This window comes from Protomyctophum bolini, assembly GCF_963924005.1.
Source record: "Protomyctophum bolini genome assembly, chromosome: 23".
NCBI lineage: Eukaryota > Metazoa > Chordata > Actinopteri > Myctophiformes > Myctophidae > Protomyctophum > Protomyctophum bolini.
This window is the reverse complement of record NC_137884.1, coordinates 14,407,921-14,433,985: the sequence shown is the minus strand read 5'-3', so window position 1 is coordinate 14,433,985 and position 26,065 is coordinate 14,407,921. Positions and strand designations below refer to the sequence as shown.

Genomic DNA, 26,065 nt, shown 5'->3' with positions numbered 1-26,065 from the left:
AATATTCTCAAAACTGTTCCAAAATGCCAGAGGCTTTAGCTATTCTATTAGCTTGGATTCTTAAGCAATGATGTCACTGGTAGACAGGTTTCTGATTCTGAACTGTCCACGGGCCTCCTCTGAGAGTGAGTAGACACACCATTTCACAGTGACCTGATGAAGATCAAATAGATCCAAACGTTGTCAGCATTCTCAATAAAGAACTTCTTTCTTTTACCTGTAGTGTGCGGGCTCCATCCAATATCATACCATTTCACAGTGAGCATTAGTGAGGACAATATACTGTAGGCCCAGTAAGTATACAGTATGAAGAAAGGTTGAAAATGGGTGACATTAACTTTATGGTCCTTGGATAAAGCCCAAGCCCTTTTTTATACTTTGCTATAGGACGGTGTTGAGCTGATTTACAAGCTCACCATGCGTTGCAAGCTTCTAAATTACTTTGCAAGTTCAAGTCCAAATGCCTATTAGAAGTGAACATGCCAGTGCTGTCTGTTTGCAATACTGTCTCTTTTCCATTGGAAAATGGAAATATTATCACACCCATCACTTCGGAGGCTGGGTTCAAATCCACCCTTGTGCATCCGGCTTTGTTGAGCGTCTGTACGAACACAATGATCCTGTGTTCGGCAGCAGGAAGTATAGGACCTGGTGGTTGCTCCTCACTAAATTGGGAAGAAAAAGCGAGAAATAGTAAATATGACAAAGAAGGCATAACGAGAGATTAGCACAAACGCAAATGGCGTTGCAAAGCATTTCCATCCATGGCTGACTAGGCCCACTGCATCCACTCGTGAAGATGATGTTGTAATCTCTATAGCAAACCAGCCTCTGACGCTTTTACTAATTGAGATTCATGAATATGAATTCCAATTTGTAAAATAAATAAACAAATAGATGAATAAGTAAATAAATAATAAAGCGATGATGCCCGCTTGCTTGTCAGGCTCTTTGAATCATGGCGCCCTGTCCCACTCTATTATGGTCTCATAGCTCATGTCTCATCATTCCGCTATTAATCTGTGTTTGTTTTGGAGTGGCCATGGTCTCCGGGGAGCCCTGACACGCAGCAATTAGAGCGGCTCATTGAAGGACACAATTAGGAAGATGTGATTATTCTCCTGCAGTAAATCTATGCGATCCATATCTGCTCCAGCAAACCGCCTCGAGACGGACAAATCATGAGCCGCATACGCATAGTAACAGGGATTTAAAGTAAACCAGCGGTTCTCAACCTGGGCTGTGAGGGTATTGCCAGGCCCTTTATCAATCTGGACACTAGAGGCTATCAAATCTCACGTCAAGTCTCAACACTCGGGGTGGATTGCTATGCAATTACATCTAGTAAGACATTTGTTATTGGACATAATCTGACTCCCATCTAAGCATTATGTAGCCACATATGCATCGCTTAGCCATACTGTATGTAGCCTGTTGTAAAACATTCCATTATATGAAGTCATGGACTATGTGCCTGCATATATACAGGTAGCCTACCTAAACATCAACATTGTTAACAGGGTTTTGGATTATTATTATTTTTTAATCAAATTCTTTCATTTTGAGATAATGTACTTCAGTTTTGACCATTTCGTTCTTCACCTAAAATAAACAATTTATGTTTAACCGAATGGGTTCCCCGATTGTCATAGAAAGAGACAGACAAAAATCTCTATCACGGGCGTCAATCATGGGGGGACGGGGGGGGACGCGTCCCTGCCAAAGGTTATTTAGGTGTAATTTCCGTGTGAACTGAGTGGTGCAACTCCCCTCTCCCCCCTCCTCTCTCTCTCTCTCTCTCTCTCTCTCTCTCTCATTAGCAGGCAACAGTGCAGCACGTGCAGCACTATCTCCCTCTCTGTTTCTGGCAAACAGCGCCCCTACTGGTACTAATAGTCATTCTCGTTCTCATGGCCACAGGCACATAGGTGTACGGATCGACACGGACATTGCTGTTCCTTGGAGTGGTTGCACCACTCAAAAAAGGATAATGGGCCCTCCCATTCATATAAAATGTAAAGTAACAGATTTGAGGTGGTGCTGTAGTTTAGACAGACACACTGGAAAGTTCTCCTTAAGGATGTAGTTGTCCAGTTTCACAGTGATGGACACAAGGCCACGATCCTTTTGACCTGCTTGCTCACAATGAGTTATTAGATTGATGCATACCATTTATTGTTACAGCAGGGTTATTTCAGTCGCCCAGTTGCAGCACAGCAGTTAACAGTTACATGTACAGAGTAAGGAAACTAATGTGATATACAGTACAGCAATTACAAATGTAAGAAAAACAATAAGAAGCACAGTCAATACATGAACAATAGTACTATACAAGTACAAAACAACAACACAAGGTTACAGTGTCCTCACCATATCTCGCCCCAAAACAAACTCTGTATTAGTTAGAGGGACACCTCAGTACAGAGAAACAGAACAGAGAAGTCCACAAGGCTTTGATCTGAGAACCCTGTCTGGGTGCTTCAGGTTCTGACAGCTGCTAAGATCTCCACCAAACTGCACCACTGAGGGGTTGAGGTGGGGTGGTGGGCGTAGGGGCTGGAGGGGGCAGTGCAGCTTCAAAGTAGATCTAGTAGATCTCACATATAGTGTTTAAATAAACTACCGGTAGTTTGTGTTCATATTTTTTTGCGAAATGTTGCGAAACTGAAACTTTAATCAAATTCAAATTGATGCTAACAATTTGTGCAGATTTTGACAAAACATGGGCATTCAGTGGTAGTATACTCGGCTGATCATTCAGTGGTAGTATACTCGGCTGATCATTCAGTGGTAGTATACTCGGCTGATCATTCAGTGGTAGTATACTCGGCTGATCATTCAGTGGTAGTATACTCGGCTGATCATTCAGTGGTAGTATACTCGGCTGATCATTCAGTGGTAGTATACTCGGCTGATCATTCAGTGGTAGTATACTCGGCTGATCATTCAGTGGTAGTATACTCGGCTGATCATTCAGTGGTAGTATACTCGGCTGATCATTCAGTGGTAGTATACTCGGCTGATCATTCAGTGGTAGTATACTCGGCTGATCATTCAGTGGTATTATACTCGGCTGATCATTCAGTGGTAGTATACTCGGCTGATCATTCAGTGGTAGTATACTCGGCTGATCATTCAGTGGTAGTATACTCGGCTGATCATTCAGTGGTAGTATACTCGGCTGATCATTCAGTGGTAGTATACTCGGCTGATCATTCAGTGGTAGTATACTCGGCTGATCATTCAGTGGTAGTATACTCGGCTGATCATTCAGTGGTAGTATACTCGGCTGATCATTCAGTGGTAGTATACTCGGCTGATCATTCAGTGGTAGTATACTCGGCTGATCAGCATCAATCCCAACAATCCGGCATCGGTCGGGGACTGGGAGACACTCCAACCATCTCAGCCTGAAATGGGATCAAACTCCGCTGAGCGCTCCAGACATCCAGTGGAATGATGCCACACTCTAGAGAGAGTTGTTAATTTAGGGATTAATTAGTAATGCTGAATGACAAATTCCCATTCCTCCTCTATATGAAACATTTCCATATAGAACCAGGAGCCATGTGGGCTTAAGAAAACGTGAGGGGGAGGAATGGACGGCACTCCAGCCGCTGAACCACTGTTCTGCAAAGTCAAGATGAAGGGAATCCACCCCACCATTCCTCTAATGCCTCGCAAACCAACCCCCCAGATACAGGCTGTTGTCTGTTGACTTGTCAATTTATAATTTAATTAACATTTCGGGTGCCAGAAAGGCCCTTGCATATCTGCAAGCAGCACAGCTGGCATGAGATGTAGTAATAGATAAGACCAGGATGAGATGTAGTAGATAAGACCAGGGTTTTGAACATTGAAAAGCACTAAGCTTTGAAAAGGATATTTTCGTATGAATTGATTGCACCAAAGTGTTCAGTCATCGTCGACAGTTGGCAAAGGGACCTGCGCACTCTTCCTCCACTCCTCCATCCCCTCCGCTATCACAGGGGAGCAATGAAATAAGCTGATGGCATCTACAATGAACCTTGTGAGCACTGAGATAGACAATTTATAATCATAATAATACCTTGAGCTCATCACAGTAATGTTGTGCTTGCAAAGTGTTTAATTCCTTTTAGATTCACTGCCGCCATAAAAAGATACAGTCTTTGCAGAGAGTGAACGGTATTTCAATCTGCCGACTGCCTATACTGTCTGCTCGCTATTGGACGGCGGTGATTAAGGCCATTAATTTTGGCCAATGGTGATTAAGCTGTCGCTGTGAGATGACATAGAGCCGAGGTCCATCTCCACTTCCTGGCTATTGTAATGGCTCCATGTTCATTGGTTGATGACTTTAGAATGGCGCAAATTCATCTGTGGACAGACCACTGCGACCAGTAAATGTCCAAGAACAAACATGCATGTAGCAGGACAACTTCTAATTGTGTCATTTGACACAGTGGCTCAGCTCATTTGAGAGTTTGATTCCCTGCAGCAGCCAATAAGCTACATCCCATTAGCAGCTCCAGTGCTTTGAACAATGGATTGAGAGAAGTGGTGGAAAAGAAGAGACTAAGAACATTTACTCAGATACGATACAATTTTTATGTATACTTTAGTTGAGTATGTCAATGTGTTACTTTATAGATACGTATACCCCACTACATCTCAGCACACCACAAAAAAACAAAACAAGAAAAGCTAGAAAGCTGCAGATCTGTCTCTCCCTCTCCTCTGAGAAACATGTTTCTCCCCCGATGCCGCAAATCCATTTCGGAGCGATATAATCAAGTGATTCCTAATTATATCCCCCTTTTCTGCACGCTGCCTTCGTTAAGAGGCCTCGTTAGTTCCCGTGTGACGATGTCACTGATTGATCATAAGCACAGAGACCTCACGTGCGACCTGACGCACGATGGCTGATAAACATCTTCCACGCACCCCTCTGAATGCCTCTGATTGCGACGGGATTGGAGCTCTGCCAAGCAGCCGGCCGAAACCACCATTTGGCAGGCGGCACAGTCATTGACATCATTTCAGAAGACACGAGGCGGTCTGTGCCAGGATGTGTTTGCCAGTAGTCGATCATGTTAATGCCGGGGTGATTTGCCCCCCGAAAATGATAAAATCACACCACCCAAATAGATTCATAAATTAATGCCACATTTTTTTCTTTGTCGTATGACAGTGTTGCAATCGATGGACAGACATAGGCATTTGTGATTTTATTTAAAAATATATAATAATAATAATAAATGGTAAATGGTGCATTTATATAGCGCCTTTATCCAAGGCGCTTTACATAGATTGTGCATTGCATTCCCCCATTCACACACATTCATACACCGATGGCAGCGGAAACTATGCAAGGCACCAACCAGCACATCGGGAGCAATTAGGGGTTCAGTGTCTTGCTCAAGGACACTTCGACACTAACTCTGGGGGAGCCCTGGTTCGAACTGGCAACCTTGCGGTTTCCATCCGGCCACTCTACCCCTGAGCCTCCGCCGCCCCTAATAATAATAATGCCCAAAATAGATAATACTGTGTGTGACCGGTAGAAACAAAAGAGCAATATTCCACCGCAGCTATACAAATCACAAGAGGCTTTATTATTATTTATTTTATTAGAGTATAAAAAAAGGTATTGTGTGCAGGGCAACGTTCAGTCTCGGGGGTGTTTACATATAGGTATACACGATTAATTGAACTACGACAAAGAAAATGCAATATGAGCCATATTCAAATCACACCGGACTACAATTTGGCGGGTAAGGTGTGTCCCCCTCCCCATCCCCCCTGTGTCTTCTTCCACAATTGTGTATGTATTGATTTAGAGCCTGTGCTGTTGAATGTCTTCTCCCCTGGACACTGACACACACACACACACACAAACACACGGCCGCTTGCATGCAGGTGAACACACTCGAAACACTGTTAGACACCCGCATTTACCCACACAAACACACATACGTATAGGCGTATGTGCAGACAATGGCTGGTTCCCTACCCTTAGGTGTGCCATGTAATTGCTGTCTATGGGGGGACAGGTGCTGCTATACAATAGGGAGGCAGCGAGCAGACAGCCTCCATTCATTGCTCCCGTAATTACCTATTTGAAAGGCTCATCGGGGGGAAGAGAGCGAGAGAAGAGGGAGAGAAGCGCAAGGCGAGAAAGGGGTGCGATAAGGGAGCTTCTTTTGGAAGCCATTTGAGCCGCACACACCACGAGTCCACGACACACACCTGTGCACTCCGAACCTATCTACTGTAATTATTGCTCTCGGGTGGAAACCTTGCAAGTCCAAAACCATTCCTTTTTTATTATTATTTTAAAAATGATTAAAATTGGTGATAATAGCCGACCTACAAGCTTAGAAACTGTGAGCTTGTAGATCTGTTATTTTCTCTACTTTTGTGTGAAACTATTATGGAGGTTAGGCGTTGATTTACAACACAAACATAAAAAGGTTTCTGCCCGAAAGCAACGATATGTGGGGTTCTGGAGACTCTTTCAGCGTTTCAATAGGTGTACACACACACACACACACACACACTTTAGCCCAAATCAGATCACTGTGGGGGTAAATATTGTGGAGTGGCGAGGGAGGCAGTGGGGAGAGAGATAATGGGAAAGGCATTGTTGTGTGATGAGCCGGGTGGTGTGGGCGAGAGGAGGGCGGGGGTCACGGGGAACGCTGGGATATAAAAGCCGGGGTCAGTCTCATTTTCTGATGTGGCTGCAGCTACATCCCAGTGCCCCTTTAGCCTCTGTGATGTGATATGGGATCTGTGGAGAGTGCAGAGCAGATGGTTGCTTTGCAGATGAATCAGCTGTGTGTGTCTGTGTGTGTGTGTGTGTGTGTGTGTGTGTGTGTGTGTGATACAGGGAAAGCACATCAGCTTACAGGGTTTATACGTCCATAACTACATTCTATAAAACCACCCTCAGAACTTCTTTAAAACACGACTCTGCAGTTGAAAGACAATAACTCGGTTTTTGTGTGTATCTTAAAGCAGTTTTGTTCTGGTTTGGCTCTCCAGTAGAAAGGTAGACAGTTTTTATCCTGAGGCATGCAGCGTTAACCATGCATGGACTCACGCTGTTCTTTCTTCACTCGTCTCGGGTGCAGAACTTTTGCAACCCACTCCATCTTTGAAAATGACTTGTTTCTCCAGTTGGAGAAAAAATTGAATGTCTTTTTCTTCACCTTACTTTACCAAGTGTGCAGGTTTGGCTGAGAGAGAGAGAGAGAAAAATCAAAAAGCAATGAAAAACTGGGTCAGACACAGAGGCAGGATTTCAGCTATAGAAATACATAAAGGGAAAACGAAGTAAAGGGTTTGAAGGCACGGAGGAGGAAGTAGAGAAGGTTTGATGGAAAGATGGAACAAAGAAGGGGAAACAAAGGTAGGAGTGTAGGGTGAGAGAAAGGAAACATAAGGATGGAATAAAGGCTAGAAGTCAGGTCAAGTCCTTTTAATTTATAAAGCATATAAAACACAACCAATGTTCACCAAAACTGCTGTATAGTATGAAACACTTAAACCCTCCATTCTTACTTAGTAAAACAGACATGAGTTGCAACTGCACCTGTAGCCTCCTGCTTTAGCCTACTGTAGCTCTTTTTCCGTCTTCACCAAATTGCGTCACTGAAAATGTGTCCAATTATTTGCTATAGGGCTCAGGTGGTTAAAACAGCATCATATATTTTATGTATTGTTTAAAACAATAAATAACACAACGAACAGAAGATAAAAAAAGATGTCATGCATGGTAGCCTACGCAGAAAAGGAGAAAAGTAGAAAAGGAGAAAAGAACCTGCACACTCATCTGCTCCAAAAGTTCTACTTTATTGACAATGTTTCGAGCCATGGTTCTTCATCTGGTCAAACTGAGCCTTGGCTTGAAACGTTGTCAATGAAGTATAACTTTTGGAGCAGATGATGGTACGCAGAACAATTAAAAAGGGTTTCCCCAAAATCAAAGCATGTGAGTTGAAACGGCATAAAATAACCTCATAACTGCATTTTTGAGGTTTTTGATTTTATTCCATAAATCAGTACTATTGAACACCCTTTACGTCTGTGTGTTGTTTCGAAAATATTGCACCAATGGAAAGACGCATTGGACAAAACCCTCTTAATTCTATTGGACCCTCAAACTGTCTGCTAAAACGGCTAACTCCACCACCTCTCTCCTTCGCATGCAAGTAATAAGACAATATCTAAAGTCACAACACCAACTTTGATGAGGCAGTATTGCATCGTTTAAAAATATATAAGGTTTCATTAATTTCCTTAAAATGTAGATTTTTCATTTCCTGAAAAAAGAACATTTTGGAGTTATGAGGTTTTCTCTGGACAGCAGAGATATCGGATCATCCCATTTCAAAAGTCAAAGAGAAACAGACCCAACAAGGGTATTACTTTGGAGCAGAAAACAAAACATCACCATTTGAACATTAAGACCAGAAGCATCTGGATTAAAGTGACCTCAAAGTGGAATGTGGGCACATGAGGTCAGAGATGTAAGGCGGTGTCAGTCACACAATTGTAAAATCAGAGCCCGATTGATGGCAGATTTTGGCATGCGGCTGAGATGGCAGAGAGATGCCACTGTACCACCTTGAGACTCGCACAGCCAATCTGGTGTCAAGCCCATTGTTTTTTTCTTTATTCCTTCTCAATCCTTACATTTTCATCCTCTGTCTCCGTGCCATTGGCCCGTCTCCCATTATTTTAAGCCACCTACACTAGTACACTCACATCTCTCTCTCTCTCTCTCTCTCTCTCTGTGTCTGTCTCTCTCTGTGTCTGTCTCTCTCTGATACATTAATTTGATTATTTGGCAGAGCACAGATTCCTTATCCATCTGTCTGGCAACGTAACGTTCCCTGCAGCCGTATACACACGTACATAAACAACCACATAACATAACACTGCAGTCTGTTTGGACGAGGGTGTGTCTGTATAATTGCCGATGTGTGTGTGTTGACGGGCTATGTGGCAGTGCTTGTGGCCCTGGGCACAACTATCTGTGGGTGGGAACTGGGAAGCATGCACGCATGAATGTGTGTGTGTGCCTCTGTGACAGTAGATGTGATATGTGGGTTTTCTATGTTGGATGTATAGGCTACTGTGTGTGTGTGTGTGTGTGTTTGTGTGTGTGTGTGTGTGTGGTGTGATATACAGTTCTTGCTCTCTAATCTCCTTCAGTGTGATATATGTGAAGCTTATTACAACATGTAAATTGCCCTCCGCAATGCAATCTAGGAATGGCATGTTCAATTCTCTGGAACATTAGTCGTATGGGGCACACGCATGTGACGGAATGTGTTCATATTCTGACAACTGGATTGTGTGTGTGTGTGTGTGTGTGTGTGTGTGTGTGTGTGTGTGTGTGTGTGTCACAAGCGAAACATTTAAATAGAGGAGTCATCCATCAATTCACTCACTGTGGAGAAATGTAACTAAGTCAAGGTTAGAGATTCAACTCACACTCTGGTGGGCCAGTGGCTAACGTTAGTGCCTCAAGCCAGGCTCATTTATACTTCATTGACTTTGTTGTATGTCAGAACCAATGTATATTCAACTGAGAAATGTGTTTTGTCCATCATTTTAACCAGTTTATCCATTTATATGTTGGCTATTCAAACATTTTAAATAATAAAAGAAAAAGTGGCACATATTATAGGTGCCGTGCCAGTATAGTTACATTTACAAAATCATGGCATGTGTTTTCATGGTACAATTGGCATGTCACTCAGTAGGCCAGTAGTATCTATGGCTATGAGTAGTGCAGGGGGGCAGTCAGACAGATATTTTGTGAAGCCACTAAGGAAATGAAAGTTCATATAATGGCCTGTTGTGGCACTGTCATTGGGCCCAAAAAAACCCATAGCCCCATAGAAGTCCATGTATTTGGGCCCAACTTCACCTAGACTGTATTACCTTAATAAACATGGTCATGAATACTTTTTGCTTCCAGTAACTAGTTTAAAGTCTCATTTCTAATGTCATAATATTCTTTTTGGAAAATGATGGTCCCATTTATAAAAAAAATGACCATAAAGTCAAAGTCAAAGTGGCTCAGGAGGTAGAGCAGGTCGTCCAATGATCCATGGGTCGGCGGTTCGAATCCCGGCTTCTCCTGTCTACATGTCGAAGTGTCCTTGGGCAAGACACTGAACCCCAAATTGCTCCCGATGTGCTGGTTGGTACCTTGCATGGCTTCCGCCGCAATCGGTGTATGAATGGGTGAATGTAATGCACAATCTATGTAAAGTGCCTTGGATAAAGGCGCTATATAAATGCACCATTTACCATTTATTCGCGGACCGGCATGGTTGGGGGGGGGGGATGTCGTGGTCACGCAGCATCGTACCAAAACACGGAAGACCGTTGACTGGCTTCAAGTAGCCTATACCATAGAGTATTAAAAGGATAGAGACTGAACTGGCGCGAAGCTCCGCCCCCTCCGCTATTCATGTCAGTGGAAGTTGCTCAGTGGCGTTTTGAAGCACCCGGAAGGCTGCCGGAACGCTGATTCAGCATTTGCGGAAGTGCAGCTGGGCTTTAACATTGAGCGCTCGGTTCCTCGTCAAGAATCCACGGGTCCGCCTGCAGTCCTTCCTCTTACCACTAGGGCCCAGCGCTTCAACATTGGAGTGCCTAGCTGGCCCCTTGGCCTATACCCGCTGCTATATTATTATCACAACATGTTATATCATTGACCTAAATGGCCAATGATACATCAAGGATAGGTTGATTAAGAAAAAAATCACACCCGTGTGAACTGAGTGGTGCAACTCCCCTCTCCCCCCCCTCCTCTCCTCTCTCTCTCTCTCTCATTAGCAGGCAACAGTGCAGCACTAATACTATCTCTCTCTCTGTTTCTGGCACAACTGCGCCCCTACTGGTACTCATAGTCATATACTGGTGCTCATGGCCACATAGGTGAACACATAGGTAGGTGAACGTCACAGACATTGCTGTTCCTTAATAATAATAATACATTTTATTTATATGGCGCCTTTCAGGTCACTCAAGGTCGCCTAACAAAACAGAAAAGAAATACAATACAATAAAACAAGTTTAAAATACACACAAAGGCCTGCAGCAGACTTCTACTCAAGGTGGGAGTAGGCTTGTCTGAATAGGTGAGTTTTGAGGTGGGATTTGAAGGTGGGGAGTGAGTCCATGTTTCGAATGTCGGGGGGAAGGCTGTTCCAGAGGCGAGGGGCAGAGCGGCTGAAAGCTCTACCCCCCATGGTGGACAAACGAGCTGGGGGAACAGTGAGGTTGGTGGAGGAGGCAGACCTAAGTAACCGGGTGGGAGTGTTGATATGGATGAGATCAGACAGGTATGGGGGGGAGAGGTTATGGATGGCATTGAATGTGTTGAGGAGAATCTTGTAATCTATGCGGTATTTGATGGGTAGCCAGTGGAGTTGGTGAAGAACGGGGGTGATGTGGGAGATGGCAGGGGTTTTGGTGATGATGCGGGCTGCAGCGTTCTGGACCAGTTGGATTTTATGGAGGAGTTTGTGGGGGAGACCGAAGAGAAGGGAGTTGCAGTAATCGAGGAGGGAGGTGACCAGAGAAAGGACTAGGATGGCAGTGTTGTTGGGGGTGAGTGAAGGGCGGAGGCGGTTGATGTTGCGGAGGTGAAAGTAGGCGGACCGGATGGTGTTATTGATGTGGGTATGGAAAGATAGGGTGCTGTCGAGGACGTGGAGTGGTTGCACCACTTAAAAAGGTTAGGCCTACCGGTATATATAGGTCTTTTTCAGAAATGAATTTGTGGAAAACTTTTGTTAAACATGCAGAGTGACACATTACTTTACCTGGGTTACATCATCTTCTGATACTTTACATGAAATAATAATCCTGTACCGTGTAGTGTTTTGTTTCATTAGCACGAGCGTGAAAAATAGGCTACAGCTTGTTGTTACGCGGCTACAGCTGCTTGCTAAACACACTTGAACGGTAAAGATACCAAGGATTCGACAGTGACGTCACTGTTATGCAATGAAACACGGAAGTAGCACAGACTCAAAGCTGTTAATAGACCACAGTCAGTGACATCACTGATCTGGAAAACTTGGGATTCCCTTCTCGCGTACCAGTGGGACATGTCCCACGCACCGTTCCGCGACCGCGTACCAGTGGTTGGGAACCTCTGCCCTAGGCTGCCAAATATAAAAACAAATGGTCTGCACCTATATAGCCCGTCTCTCCATCTGCATTCTGGATGATCCTCATCAGTGGCGTATCTAAAATAAGGTGAGGCCAGGCGTCCGACTGAGAAAATAGAGAGGACAAACGCCAGACCTGAGAACTATTAGTGGCACGTAGACCCTCAATGGAATGGAATGCACGCCTTTCAGCCTTTGTAGCCTACTGGGCCCAAAATGTAACTCCTGGAAACACTCATCTCCTTTTCAGCTTGAACCTCGGTCTCCATGCTGGTATCTGAAACGAATGGCTAACGGCCAAAGGACTAGAAGTTGATAACTCTGGAAATGCGCTGCAAGGAAATAACAGCAAAATAGCTCAATTACTCTCCGCTTCAGTCAGTCTCTATACTTTCCTCTCCTGCTGTCTCTTTGTGTGTCTCTCTCCCTTTCATCACTACCTACCTCTCCCCATTTTTCTTGCTCCCTCCATCCTGTGTATGCCTCTCTCACTCTCTTTTCAATTTCTCTCCACCAGAAACACGTGCTCACACGACACACCCATGGAGATTGTTGAGTGCCGTCATTTGTCCCTCATCTTCTGCCATACTGTAGTGCCACTGACCCACTGCGATCGCCTGAGGTCATGGATTTATTCGACAGCAGTTCATCTCCTCTCGAGCACCCGACGACGACGACACAAAAGATATAAAATGTGAGTTATTTATTGGCACATAAAACTTGTGGTTTCGCCAAAATGAAACCTTGGGCGGACGGGCCCCATATTGAATTTCTCAACACGGTACTCAATCGGGAGCCCATTGTCTTCTTACCCCCCTGGGACTTTTACCCCGGTACATGTTGAATTTAAGCAAACGGGCCAATAAAAGTAATTGATAAGCTCTCATCGGGATATATGGTGATGAATGATGCATATTTGCGATGTGATGAATCAAACTATCCGCGGAGCCGTAAAGGAACGGCGGGTATCCCCCCCTCCATCTAATGGGAATGTACATAAAGTCATTCCCCCATAGTCAATGTGGCGGAGTGGCTGAGACAGCCAGCTATAGGGTTGTTATTGGTCCATCACTTACACTTTATGAGCATCTCTGAGCAGAGATGGCTACAGTATACCACCTCGGGTGGCCTGGTCACACGCTATTGGCTGGTCCATTGATCTGCCCAGAGAGGCAATGGAAACATGGCATCAATCTCCCTCAAGTTGGATCCTCGTGGAATAAATTAGCAGACATGTATTGGTGAAAATATAAAATAAAATAAAATTGAAATGTTTGTGTCTCAGATGGTCCAGGGGCTAAGGTGTGTGTGTGTGTGTGTGTGTGTGTGTGTGTGTGTGTGTGTGTGTGTGCAAACTTAGTCCCCAAAGACCAGTTTGATTTTCATATGGTGCTTGAACTATAGTGATTTTAATCTAAAATACATAAAATAAAGGTCTATGGCATATGGAATAGGCTTTATTCCATTCAGAAATACAACAGTCCCCCCCCCCCCCCCCACCCCCCCTCTCTAGCATACAGTGAAGAAATGCTCCCCTCTGCTGGATAAACTGTGAGCACTGCTTTAAAATCACTTTTCAACCCTGTCACTAGAGGTGGACTTTGGACAGTAACTGAGTAAATGTACTTAAATTGAGCAGGCTACAGTTTCTGAGGATCTGTACTTTACTTGAGTATTATATATATATATATATATATATATATATATATATATATATATTTTTTTATACTTGTGTATATGTTCACTGAGTCTATATCGAGTTAATGTTTTCCTTAGTTTTGGGTCAGTTAATGTGTGCTCAAGTATACTGCTACTGTGTATTCCCTGTTTAGAGCTAAATAGCATTACATTTTGCTCTGGTTTTGAGTAGATCTTGACGGACGGACGGACGGAGCACACCAATATCCTTAAAACACTGTTTTTAGATACAGAAAGCACACCAATATCCTTAAAACACTGTTTTTAGATACAGAAAGCACACCAATATCCTTAAAACACTGTTTTTAGATACAGAAAGCACACCACCATCCTTAAAACACTGTTTTTAGATACAGAAAACACACCACCATCCTTAAAACACTGTTTTTAGATACAGAAAGCACACCAATATCCTTAAAACACTGTTTTTAGATACAGAAAGCACACCAATATCCTTAAAACACTGTTTTTAGATACAGAAAGCACACCACCATCCTTAAAACACTGTTTTTAGATCATACAGAAAGCACACCAATATCCTTAAAACACTGTTTTTAGATACAGAAAGCACACCAATATCCTTAAAACACTGTTTTTAGATACAGAAAGCACACCAATATCCTTAAAACACTGTTTTTAGATACAGAAAGCACACCAATATCCTTAAAACACTGTTTTAGATACAGAAAACACACCACCATCCTTAAAACACTGTTTTTAGATACAGAAAACACACCAATATCCTTAAAACACTGTTTTTAGATTCAGAAAGCACACCAATATCCTTAAAACACTGTTTTTAGATACAGAAAACACACCAATATCCTTAAAACACTGTTTTTAGATACAGAAAGCACACCAATATCCTTAAAACACTGTTTTTAGATACAGAAAACACACCAATATCCTTAAAACACTGTTTTTAGATACAGACAGACAGACAGACAGACAGACTGACCGACCTCACTCACTCACTCACTCACTCATTCATTTAAATTTTCTCTGAACAGGAGCCGAAGCCTGGATTTCTGCCCTACCTCTCCTCTTCCTCTGGCACCTGCCTTGGTCCCAACAGGCTCCCCTTCTCCTCCTCCTCCTTCTTCCCCCCCCTCCCATCTCTCCCACACCGCCCACCACCATTCTTCCCCCCCCTTCCTCTTCCTCTCAACGTCCCACAGCCATTCAGTCCCTCCGACCAGCACCTGACCCCCACTCCAATGTGTTGAACCTGTCTAGGTCCGTCCGTCTCGCGGCCGCAGAGGCCCAGTTGCTGGAGAGGGGTCTCGCCTACATTCCTGCAGGGACGGATTGGGAGGCACTTCGAAGGGACACACATAGATACCATAGGAGACTTAAATGAATAGACTTTTTCCAAAACACACAGACAGACGGACATACACCTTTTGTCCTGCCCTCCACCTGGGAGCCAAAACTCTCCCAGGTGGACGGCAGGATACGAGTTCTCATACAGCTAGATAACCATACACTTAATCAGTACCACCCATCACCAGACAGACCTGACAACCTGACCACAGACGAACGGAACAGCATCACAACACTGCGGAACAACACACAAATAGTTATTAAACCAGCTGATAAAGGTTCAAAAATAGTCATTTTAGATAATTTCCCATACACATACGGTATGAAGCCAACAGACAACTATCCAACACAAGATACTACACTCACATAGCAGCCAGCATACAACCACAGACTCGGATCAAACTCAGACAAATAATTACAACACTTTATCACCAAAACTACATCACCTCCAAACAACGCAACTTCCTCTATGGACCCGATAACCCCAGACCTAGGATATTCTATCTACTACCCAAAATCCATAAGGATCCCCAGACTTGGACTATTCCCTTGGAGGTGCCTCCCGGCAGACCCATAGTGTCAGACTGCAGCAGTCTGACACTATATAATACTATATATATGTACTATATACAGTACACTAGCACAATATATAGACCACTTCCTCAACCCCCTCTCCACCATACACGCCAGTTATCTAAGAGACACATATGATTTCCTGGAAAAAATCAAGCCCATAGCCGTGCCACGACACACATACATTTTCACCATAGACATTGACAGCCTTTACACTAACATACATACAGTACAGCCACTGGTTTACAGGCAGTTAGAAATCTCTTCCAGACACACCCGGACAACACTAGACCAGACAATGCCATTTTACAACTATTAGAACTTAGTCTCAATTGCAATGATTTCACATTTAATAACAAACACTATTTACAGATAGAGGGCACAGCTATGGGCAAGAAATTTGCACCCGCTTATGTCAACATTTACATGAGTGAGTGGGAGAGAGAGGCCTTGGCAAAGTGTCCACTACAACCCACCATGTATTTCAGATTTTTAGATTACATCATAGGGCTCTGGCCACACACCTTACAACAGTTTGATACATTTTATAGATTTTGAACACACACCATGCTTCCATAACCATCAAACACATAATTCATCCAACAGAGATTAACTTCCTGGACACCAGCGTATTTTTTCATACAATAGATCATACACATAAACGACTACTGACAAAAATATATTTTAAGGACACAGACACACACGCACTACTCCATAAACACAGTTGCCACCCAAAGCACACTTTTGCAGGAATCATCAAATCACAAATCATTCGGTTTTTCAGGATTTCATCCAATATAGGGAACACTTTAATCAGGCCACACACACACTCTTTACAGTCCTCCGAAGGAGAGGTTACAGCAAAAGATTTTTATGTACAATCAGGAGCAATGCCCTGGCCTCTCTCTCCCCCACCCAGTCACTCTCCACAAACACTCTGCCTCCTACCCCTAACCCTCTCACCCCCAATTCTAACCCTAACCTCAATCCTAGCTTTCTTCCCCAGCCACCTCAGAGCATGCACCCGGATCAGAGGCCCCTCTCTAGCGCAGGGACAGGGACGGACCTGAACGGGGCCCACACATTACCCTCTCCTCTATGTCTTCCCTCCTCCAACTCTTCTTCTCCCACCATCCAGGCCATCGGCTCCTCTACCATTACAACACTACTCCCATTCATAACCACATTTTCACATCCAACCACTTCACCACAAATGTAAACAACATTTCACCACTACACAACAATCCTACCCCCCATTACAAACACATCAGGTAATTTCGGCCCTCAGAAGGAATAGGAACCTGGGAGACCTCCTTGTGCATTCCAAATTTTCCACTTTACCTCCCAAGCCCCCACAGCCACATACACTCCATTTCAAACCCCGCAAATTCATCAACAACCCCCATAGTCACACTTCCTCCCCCATCACGGATCCCCTGTCTCTGACCACCCCCAATATAGTTTACATCATCACCTGCACACAATGTCATAAACACTACATAGGAGAAACCGGACACACATTAGAAACACGCCTCAAACAACACTTATATCACATCAAACGAGCATACATACACACAACTCTGTACACACACTTTCAATCCCATCCCATCACTAACCTCATCATTTCAGGTCTGGAATGTGGAGTCCGATGGACCAGTGGACAGCGGAAACTCATGGAGCACAGATGGATTCAAAAATTGCAAACTGTAACACCCACTGGTTTAAATGAAAGAAGTTGAATTCTATCCCTTTTCTGTTCTTTATCTGCAAACTAAATAAATGGTATCCAGGCCTTGCTGTGAACTTTTACTCTTTTATGGTTTTAGGTTGTTTTATTATGTCTATTATTTCGGACAGTTTCGGACCGTTTCGGACCATGGTTTAGGTATGCGGTCTAGCCTAACTTGGACTCAGGGGGGTGGACGCCTCTGCCTTGCAAATTTATGAAGGTATTGTGGGCTGGGCTTTTTACAAAAAAGCCCCTCTTTTAAATACATACACACATACATACTTACATACCTACATATACACATTTCAGAAGTTTTAGCAGTTTTTAAGGACCCACTTTTAGGCCAGTGCACCAGAGCAAGCTCTTGCCTTTTTTTAAACCCTACCCATTTTAACCAAATACATACATACACTCACATGCAGGGATGAAATGCAAGCCGAGCCATGTTTTGTGCAACAGTGCTCTCTATTGGACAAGCGTCAACAGTGCAGTGTTCATTTTGACAGCACACCATTTCGCAGTTAGTATAATAGTTTTACTATTAACAAACTACTGGGAACATATAGATGACATACACATGATGTGGGAGTGTCCAGACTCCAGATGTCAATCGTTTTTGGTCGAGAGTTTCAGAAGTATTATCTTAGGTAATGGGAACTCTTTCTCTCTCGACAGTATAGTGCTTCTTTCCTCATCGGACAAACGCAACAACAACTGTTTCCTAGCAACGGACGGACGCGATCCAGAAAGACATGGCCAGGTTTGTGCTCGCTGGTAAGACAATTAAACGCATACATCACCACTTTTATTAGGGTAGGTAGGCCTATGTGATTTAATTGCTTTGGTTGAAATAAGTGTTAAAAAGCTCTATGTTCTAACTTCTCATGGTAGGCTACTACTCATTGCTACTATAGGTACTCATAGAAATATGCTACATCACCTACCTGCAAATGTATTTTAGGTAGCCTACATACACGTATGTACTTTACAGGGAATTATATTCTTGGGTGTATGTATGATTGCATAATTTGCATAGTTTGGTTCAAGCTAATAATCATCTTATTGTAATTTTCATTTTGTCAAATTAAGTTCTGAAGAATTGTTTTCTTTTTTCTCTGTTTTGTTTTTCTTTTGTCTGTAACTAATTAAGTTACTCTTCAAAAAGTATTTGGTCATGTTGTGTAAATCAACAAAATAAACTATTCATTCATTTACTGTTGAGTGAGAAAAGTTGCACACAAATCCTCTGGGGAGCCCACAATATAATTGGGGACCGGACAGTTTTGGAACCACTGTGCTGAGTAAGTAAAGTTTGATGCAATGTTTTGCAGGTAGAGCAGATTGTCCTTATTACGCCAAAGCAGAACATCTAGCAGATCTACTGCACAGAGCTCTGCCTCACTTCACCAGTCACAACATCTCCATTCATCCCCATGGATGGCAGGTAGACCATTCATAACATCTCCATTCATCCTCATGGTAAACCTTTCACAACAATATGTTTTACTTGCACGTCCCACAACAATAGGACAATGACGATAATTAATGCTCCCAGGACCCAAAGTGAAACTGAAAATAGCAGATCTACAAGCTTCCAATGCTGGGAGCTTGTGGATCAGCTATTCTCACTATTTTATTTACGCCCTTCATTCATGTAATGTCTTTTTTCAGCTGTCTTTTAGATGTTGGTGTCCAAATCTGAAAATCACACCCGTGTGAAGTGAGGGGCGCTAATATATTAAAGGCTAACTCATTATTAGGTGATGTAATGGTGATGTAAAACAAACAGTGACAAAACAAACATTACATTCTCTTTATTGTTAATGGCATTTAATATTTATGTTGGGGACAATATGACGTACATTTTCTCTTCATTGTCAATGGTGTTTTTAAAACAAACATTAAACCTGTATATAGGAATGCGGAAGTGCGTTCTTCCGGGTCCTTCAAACGCCACTGAGCAACTTCTATTGAAATGAATAGGGAGGGCGGAGCTTATATATAACTCTATGACAGTCGTTTTCAACATGGTCCAGGGACCACCAGTGGTCTTTGAGGGGGTTCCAAGTGGTTCCCAGCTAGATGATGGAGAGTTGCTAATCAAATGGACCCTTATAGATCTTTAACTCTTGAGAGCGTAAAATGAAACCAAATGGACCCATATGGGTCATTTTACGCTCTCAAGAGTTAAATTGTTGTTGAACATCTGTATTACTTAATTTACAAGAAGTCTACACAATTAGAGAATGTAGAATAATATATATTTTGATCAATGTTTACCTGTCATCTCGAAATCGTATCCAACGATAACAAAACTCTTTAGATTTGGGTGTGAGAGGCTACATGTCTGTCGGTCCGTGGCTCAAATGCTGAATAAATAATGGACCTTTGTATAAAAAGGGTTGAAAACCACTGCTCTATGAGAATGACTGAGAAGCAGGACCTCTGACTTGTATAACAACAGGAATGGCTGGAGGCGACATGCAGAGCTAATGGGTGGAGTCACCAGCAGTCTCCTTTGGTGTGGAGGGAACTGGTCCAGCGTGGAGGCAAAGCCATGTACCTGGGAGGGTTCAATGACTTCCTGGAGCATTGTCAGGTTAGCATTGATTGATTGATTGATTAGGCCTACTTGCTTGATTTAATACGTTATTAACCATGTAAGACCCGAGACCCGATTCTACAAATGCCTTCCAAACCAGTAGTTCTTTCAATATAAAAAAGAAAACATGTTCAAAAGCAGATGCAGATGCTGTAGCGATACAAGCTCCTACAGTGAGCTCACAGTACATTTGCTATTGTTGTATAGTCAACGCTAAAATCTAAAATGACATAGATGCTGTCCCGGTTTTAATCGGTTGTGGATAACATAAGCCCTGAGGGCTTGTTTCCTTTGTGGGCCTGTGTATTCAATTCATCAAGAGTCTCAAGACATGCAATTATATACATTAAATCATCAATGGTAGGAGCAATACAAACATATATTTACAGAAAAAACTGTGTGGGGTAATCTATTTTGGCTAGCTAGAAGACTTGTCTTATAGGTCCAGTTGTAAATAGCAGACAGCTGCTCTTTTCTAAGAGTCACATTCATACCTGACAGAATCGCCGGGTTAATAATTTATTTGTGACACAATCTAAGATTTATTTATTAACCCTGACTTACATTGAAGCTGCAGTCTTTTAACAGAAACACTACAGCGTCACATTGGACTGAAGATAGTTTTATAATGGGTCAACAGGAGTACTACAGCGTCACGTTGGACATGCCCACAGACGTGATGCTGAAGATAGCGGCGGAGAATCTGGAGACCAAGATGAAGCTGACGGAGGAAGAGGAGCGTCGCGCCAGCCTCATCCAACCTCTTCACATCTGGATCGCTGGGTGGGAGTGAGCTTCAAACATCATTCTAGCATTTCTGTTGGGTGGAAACCTCATAAACGGCAAAACGGCACAATCGAGAACGGCAAAACGGCACAATCGAGAAAACGGCAAAACGGCACAATCGAGAAAACGGCACAAAACGGTATACCGGTAGTTACTATACTGTATAGTTACTTTTTGTAAAGTCAATCAAATGATCATTACATCTAGATGTGAAAGAAAACTATTTTTAAAGAAGAAAAACTATATAATAAATAAAATAAAGGTTATGTGTATGGACAATCAAAATAGGTTGGAAATATTTAATTTCCATGTGGTGTCATAAATCAATGTTAATTGTTAATGTTGAACTACTAATGTAGCCTACTTAATGTTGATATGACACACTGACTATGAAGAAGTGCAGCTTATCTTCCACCATGTGGAACTACGTATGGCTACTAACGTATGGCCTTGTCTTCTATCAGAGCTCTGAACCCGACCTGCCAAAGCCTGCTCCCCCACCTGCTCTCCTGTGAGCTGTTCCCCCAGGTGTCCACCTCCATCAGCCTCCACCTTTTGGACCTGGATGCTGAGGAGGAGGCTCTGCATGGCCTCAGGATGGAGATACAGGACCTGGCCCTACCTTTACTGCATCAGGTACAGGGATTCTTCTTGATCCAGCACCTTTTATGAATTGTACTAATATTATGTGGAATGTGTACAAATATACAATATCAAATCAAATATACAAATCGTTGTTATCGTTTAATGAGATAAAAAACTCACACTAATCGAATTGTGGAAATTAAAATGTATCGTCAAATTGGCCTCCATACACTAGGACTAGGATTTGATGTGCTGCTAATTCAGTGCCACTGAAACCCTCTATACTTGATCAAACTGACCTGTAAAGAGCACATTTGGTACGCTCTTTTTTTCACTCTACACAAATCGATTCAGCAAAAATAGCAGATCTACTGTACAAGCTCACAAGTGTATTGCGTTGCAACACGTTGTGAGCTTGTAGTTCTGGCTATTTATGGCAACCATTCCCCCAGAATAGGGATGCTGCTGGGGGTTCAAGTGGTTAACAAAAGTGCCATTTAAAGTTTTAAGCATAGTTTGATTATTACAATATCGTTAATTGGAATAAGTTTTGCCACAATAATCATGACACAGTGACACAAGGCCGCGTTTCAGCATGTGGATCGGCTACTTTCGCTGTTGGATTTGTCCTAATGACTAAATGACACTTAATAGTCAGACCGGGTGGGGATGAGGGGCCGCTTCTCTGTGCAGATCCAAATGGGCACGCATGCAACTTGAGGTTTTCGGCATAGAAAATTGGATCGCCTTGGCTAATTTTTGTGCCCCCTGCAGTAAATGCGACTGCAGGTCGCATTTACTATGAAATCGTACATTTTTGTCCGTCACTCAATATACCCATACATGGGGGAGGGGTGGGTGGGATTGTTTGTTTTTGTGTTTTTTGTTTCTTGTTTTCTTTAGTCATTCATGATGTTAACGTATCTTATTGTGATTTTTTGTCTTTAATAAAAAAACATTTGATAACAAAAAAATATATACCCATACATGGGAAAGCCCCCATACAGTATATGGTGCCCTGCAGGTCTCGTGACATCACCTGACGTTGTGACATCATCAGGGATGGAGGTCCCTGATGTCATAGTAAATGCGACTTGCTGTTTACTTGACAGCCCATAGAGCCCCATTTTGAACCAGGACATTTTGAGTACCCTAAAGTTTTTAATGTTAGAAATGACGAGGCTGAAAAGTAGACTATATAGACGAAACCACAGAGCACTGCCCTGTAGTTGTCATCAATATTGGCCAGCAACTCTGACCTCAAACCTCAAACCCTTAGATCTGCATATATGGATATACTGTGTATACTGTCCAGTACAGAATTAATTCCATGTTGATCTGACCCCCCCCATACCAAAGCGCCAGTGCTCACCCAGCAGTCTGCCGTCAACGAGGCGGATGCGTGCACGTCCTTAGGCGTTTTACTGGTTTGTTTATGTACAGCTAAAATAGTGTAGGCTACTTAAAGTATCTGTTTAAGTACAGGTAAAATAGTGTACTTAAAGTATATCTGTGTACGTTCATGTGAAATAGTGTACTTAAAAGTATCTGTTCCAGGTAAGCGTTAACGTTGACTTAGAGTGGGCGTTTCATGACGCAGACCTGGTCATACTGTTGGACGACCACTGGCCTGAAGAGGGAGACGTACAGAACGAAGAAGAGGACGAGCAGGAATCCAAGAAGAAGAAGAAGAAGCAGGATTTGAGAAGGGTCTCGGCGCGCTACGAAGCGTACGGACGCCTCATGGACGAGAGGGCTCACCGGGAGGTGATGGTGCTGGTAGCAGGTAAAGAGCTACTAGTTATGAGTTACTAGATATACTTTATTAATTCATTAATTAATTAAGTGGAAGCGCCACAACAGCACAGAGTGACTCTTAAATCAAGCAGGACAGACAGAAAAACAATAAACACAAATAAAGACAAGTGGACATGAACACACTAGACCAGAACCACTGAGGGACCATAAGCAAACTTTGGGGAGGCAGTTCTTAAGCATTTGCATTATAGAGTTTGATGGCAGTTGGCATGAAAGAGCGTCTATACCGCTCTGTGTGCATTCTCGGGGGGAAGGTGAGCCTTCGACTGAAGGCGCTCACCCTATCCTGCAACATGACATAAAAGGGGTGGGAGGGATTTGCCAACATGGAGTTTAGTTTGTCCTTGATCGTTACTATCGTTACCTTCAGTTAATCGAATAATCAAGAAGAAAATGTAAAACTTTTAAAGGTCTGGGGTTTTCTGAATATTTAGCCTCAAAAAGTGCTCTGATTTACCTGTGGGCAGTGATGTCACCGTCCACTGATCCCACCCTCCGTCCTCCCCGCCGCTCCCCTATGATTCAGCCCCTTGGGGGGGCGGAGCAGATACAATGATTGACAGGCATATTCCCTCAGCAATGACATCTGCTGGCAAATAGTATTTTTGTCATTGCAGCTCCAACTAAATTACGTAACCCTGAAAACAAAGGTGACGACGCAAATTCTTATTGGCCAGAATGAGATCTGGTCACATATGATGATGTGTGTATATATAAATTAAATGGATTAGTTTGATGGTCTATTGCGCCCCCTACAGGTGACACCTTCATCAACCTGAAGTGCTCCCTGCTCCTGGACCACGCCCCTTCCATCGACAGCTGTCGCTTCGTCGCTGTGGCAACGCAGCTAGAGAATGAGGCCAGGGCGCGTGTCGCTAAGAAGCTCAACGTCAGGACATCAGGTAGATGGTTTTTATGTTTGTCTTTTATGTTTAGCTTATTCTATACAAGCTCGTAGTGCGTCAGCTTGTAGATCTGCAATTTTTCAACAGCTAAAGTATAATAATGCTTTAAACGAGAGACACCAAAAGGCGTTCAGGGTCTTACCGCCCCACCGCCATGTGACAGCCAAGTCTGGACTTTTACTGTTTGTCTTATTCATGCACCCCTAGAAGCGCCCTTCACTTCACACAAGTGTGATGTTTTTCTTTCTTTGTTTCCAACCCAGATGTTAAAGATGTCATGGTATGGGGGAACATCAGTGGCAGTTCCTACGTTGACCTGCAGAGGGCGAGGGTTTTCAACTATGACGGGGCGATCAAAGGGCCAGCATTCTTCTCCAGAGCAGTTCTAGATGTGCTGCATGACAGGTGGGAAACAACACTTCTAGAGGTGTTAATCATATATAAATAGATAATTCAATTCAATTCAAATATCAATACGGAATCAAGCCAAAACTGTCTGGGGTGTTCACAAAAGCCTGCATGAGTAGACGATAAAATGTCACAATTTTTGAGTTGCAATGAAAACAGGCAAAACAGGCAAAACAGTTCCATCTGCTGGCAAATCCCATTGACATATACAGGATTCGCAGGCTGTGACATCACAAACAGCAGGAACAACACTTGTTTGAGGCAGAAATCCCAGATCACATACATTCTACTGAAGGCTAAAAGTTCAGTTTTTTTTGTGTGCAATTGAGCTCCGAAAACTTTCTTTTTTTATATCACATTCCCTTTAAGGGGTCTCTGTCGGGTGGAAACCTCATATGTTCAAAACACAAAAGCAAAAGTAGCAGATCTACAAGCTCAACACGACTTGAACTTAGACATTGCAGATCTGCTACTTTTCCCATCAGGGCGATTTTGCACACGTTTACAGAAACAAAACACAAAAGGTTAGAATATGGAGATAGGAGGGTATGATGGTAATACGTGAGGTCAGAGGTCATCAATACGTCCTACAGGCCAGAGTCCTGCACAGGTCCAATTTTCAACACGCCCGTTACCCGTGATTATATCAAAATCTAAATCAGATCCGCCCTGCCCGTCAAAAAATGGACCCGTTGCCCACCCGTTACCCGTTCGTATCACCGGCACCGCTCATTATCTTTGACTAAAGTTTATTTCATCCAACACCGCATGTGATGACTTGTGATGTGGTGTGGTGGTGGTGGTGGAGCGTCGCGCTGCACATGGAAGACAGTTGATTGAGGCTTCATGCTGCTATATTATTATCATCACAACATAAAGTTATATCATTATTTCAACCTAAATGGCGTTATATCAACAAGGATAGGATGATAAAAAAAAGAAATAGCCTGATGACCATCTTGATCCAAGGCCGTGTCTGTATCACAAATGATGTTATATTTTAGTTAAACTTTCACAGAGACATTACTTTACCTGGGTTAGCTTACATCTTGTACTTGAATGTTGACATTATAATCCCTTGGTATTTCATTAGCGCGAGGTGACGAGCACCCAGCTGCTGTTTATAACATCCTGCAGTGCACTCTGATTAAAATGTTACCTGCCCGCATTTCGTTGCGTTCCGCCCATACTCGCACCCGTTAACTTATACAAGTTTATTTTCCCACCCGTTTTCACCCGACAAACTCGGGTATCCACGGATACCCCACGGGTACCCGACCCGTTGCAGGTCTCTGGTACAGGGGTCGGGTCAGTGGTCAATACTGTGGCAAAGACTTGGTTTTGTCAGTGGAACATTTTACATGTTCTTTTTTTACACACCATTATACTATTCTGATTTTGATCATATCACTGACACTTACTGAATGTCAAGTCTCCAGGTTTTCCTCAGGAT

At 43.1% G+C, this 26,065-nt stretch overlaps 1 protein-coding gene across 1 annotated transcript in view; it reads left to right on the top strand.

Moving 5' to 3' along the window:
* mdh1b (malate dehydrogenase 1B, NAD (soluble)) overlaps positions 1 to 26,065 on the top strand; it is a 50,189-nt gene that overhangs the window by 22,265 nt on the left and 1,859 nt on the right. Inside the window, exons 6-14 of the mRNA XM_080757042.1 lie at positions 12,780 to 12,879; positions 18,184 to 18,282; positions 18,840 to 18,952; positions 19,973 to 20,107; positions 20,751 to 20,893; positions 21,361 to 21,532; positions 23,039 to 23,267; positions 24,058 to 24,201; positions 24,468 to 24,609. Of these exons, the coding sequence (XP_080613168.1) occupies positions 18,261 to 18,282; positions 18,840 to 18,952; positions 19,973 to 20,107; positions 20,751 to 20,893; positions 21,361 to 21,532; positions 23,039 to 23,267; positions 24,058 to 24,201; positions 24,468 to 24,609 (1,100 nt within the window). The 5' untranslated portion in view covers positions 12,780 to 12,879; positions 18,184 to 18,260. The remainder of the gene's footprint in view (positions 1 to 12,779; positions 12,880 to 18,183; positions 18,283 to 18,839; positions 18,953 to 19,972; positions 20,108 to 20,750; positions 20,894 to 21,360; positions 21,533 to 23,038; positions 23,268 to 24,057; positions 24,202 to 24,467; positions 24,610 to 26,065) is intronic.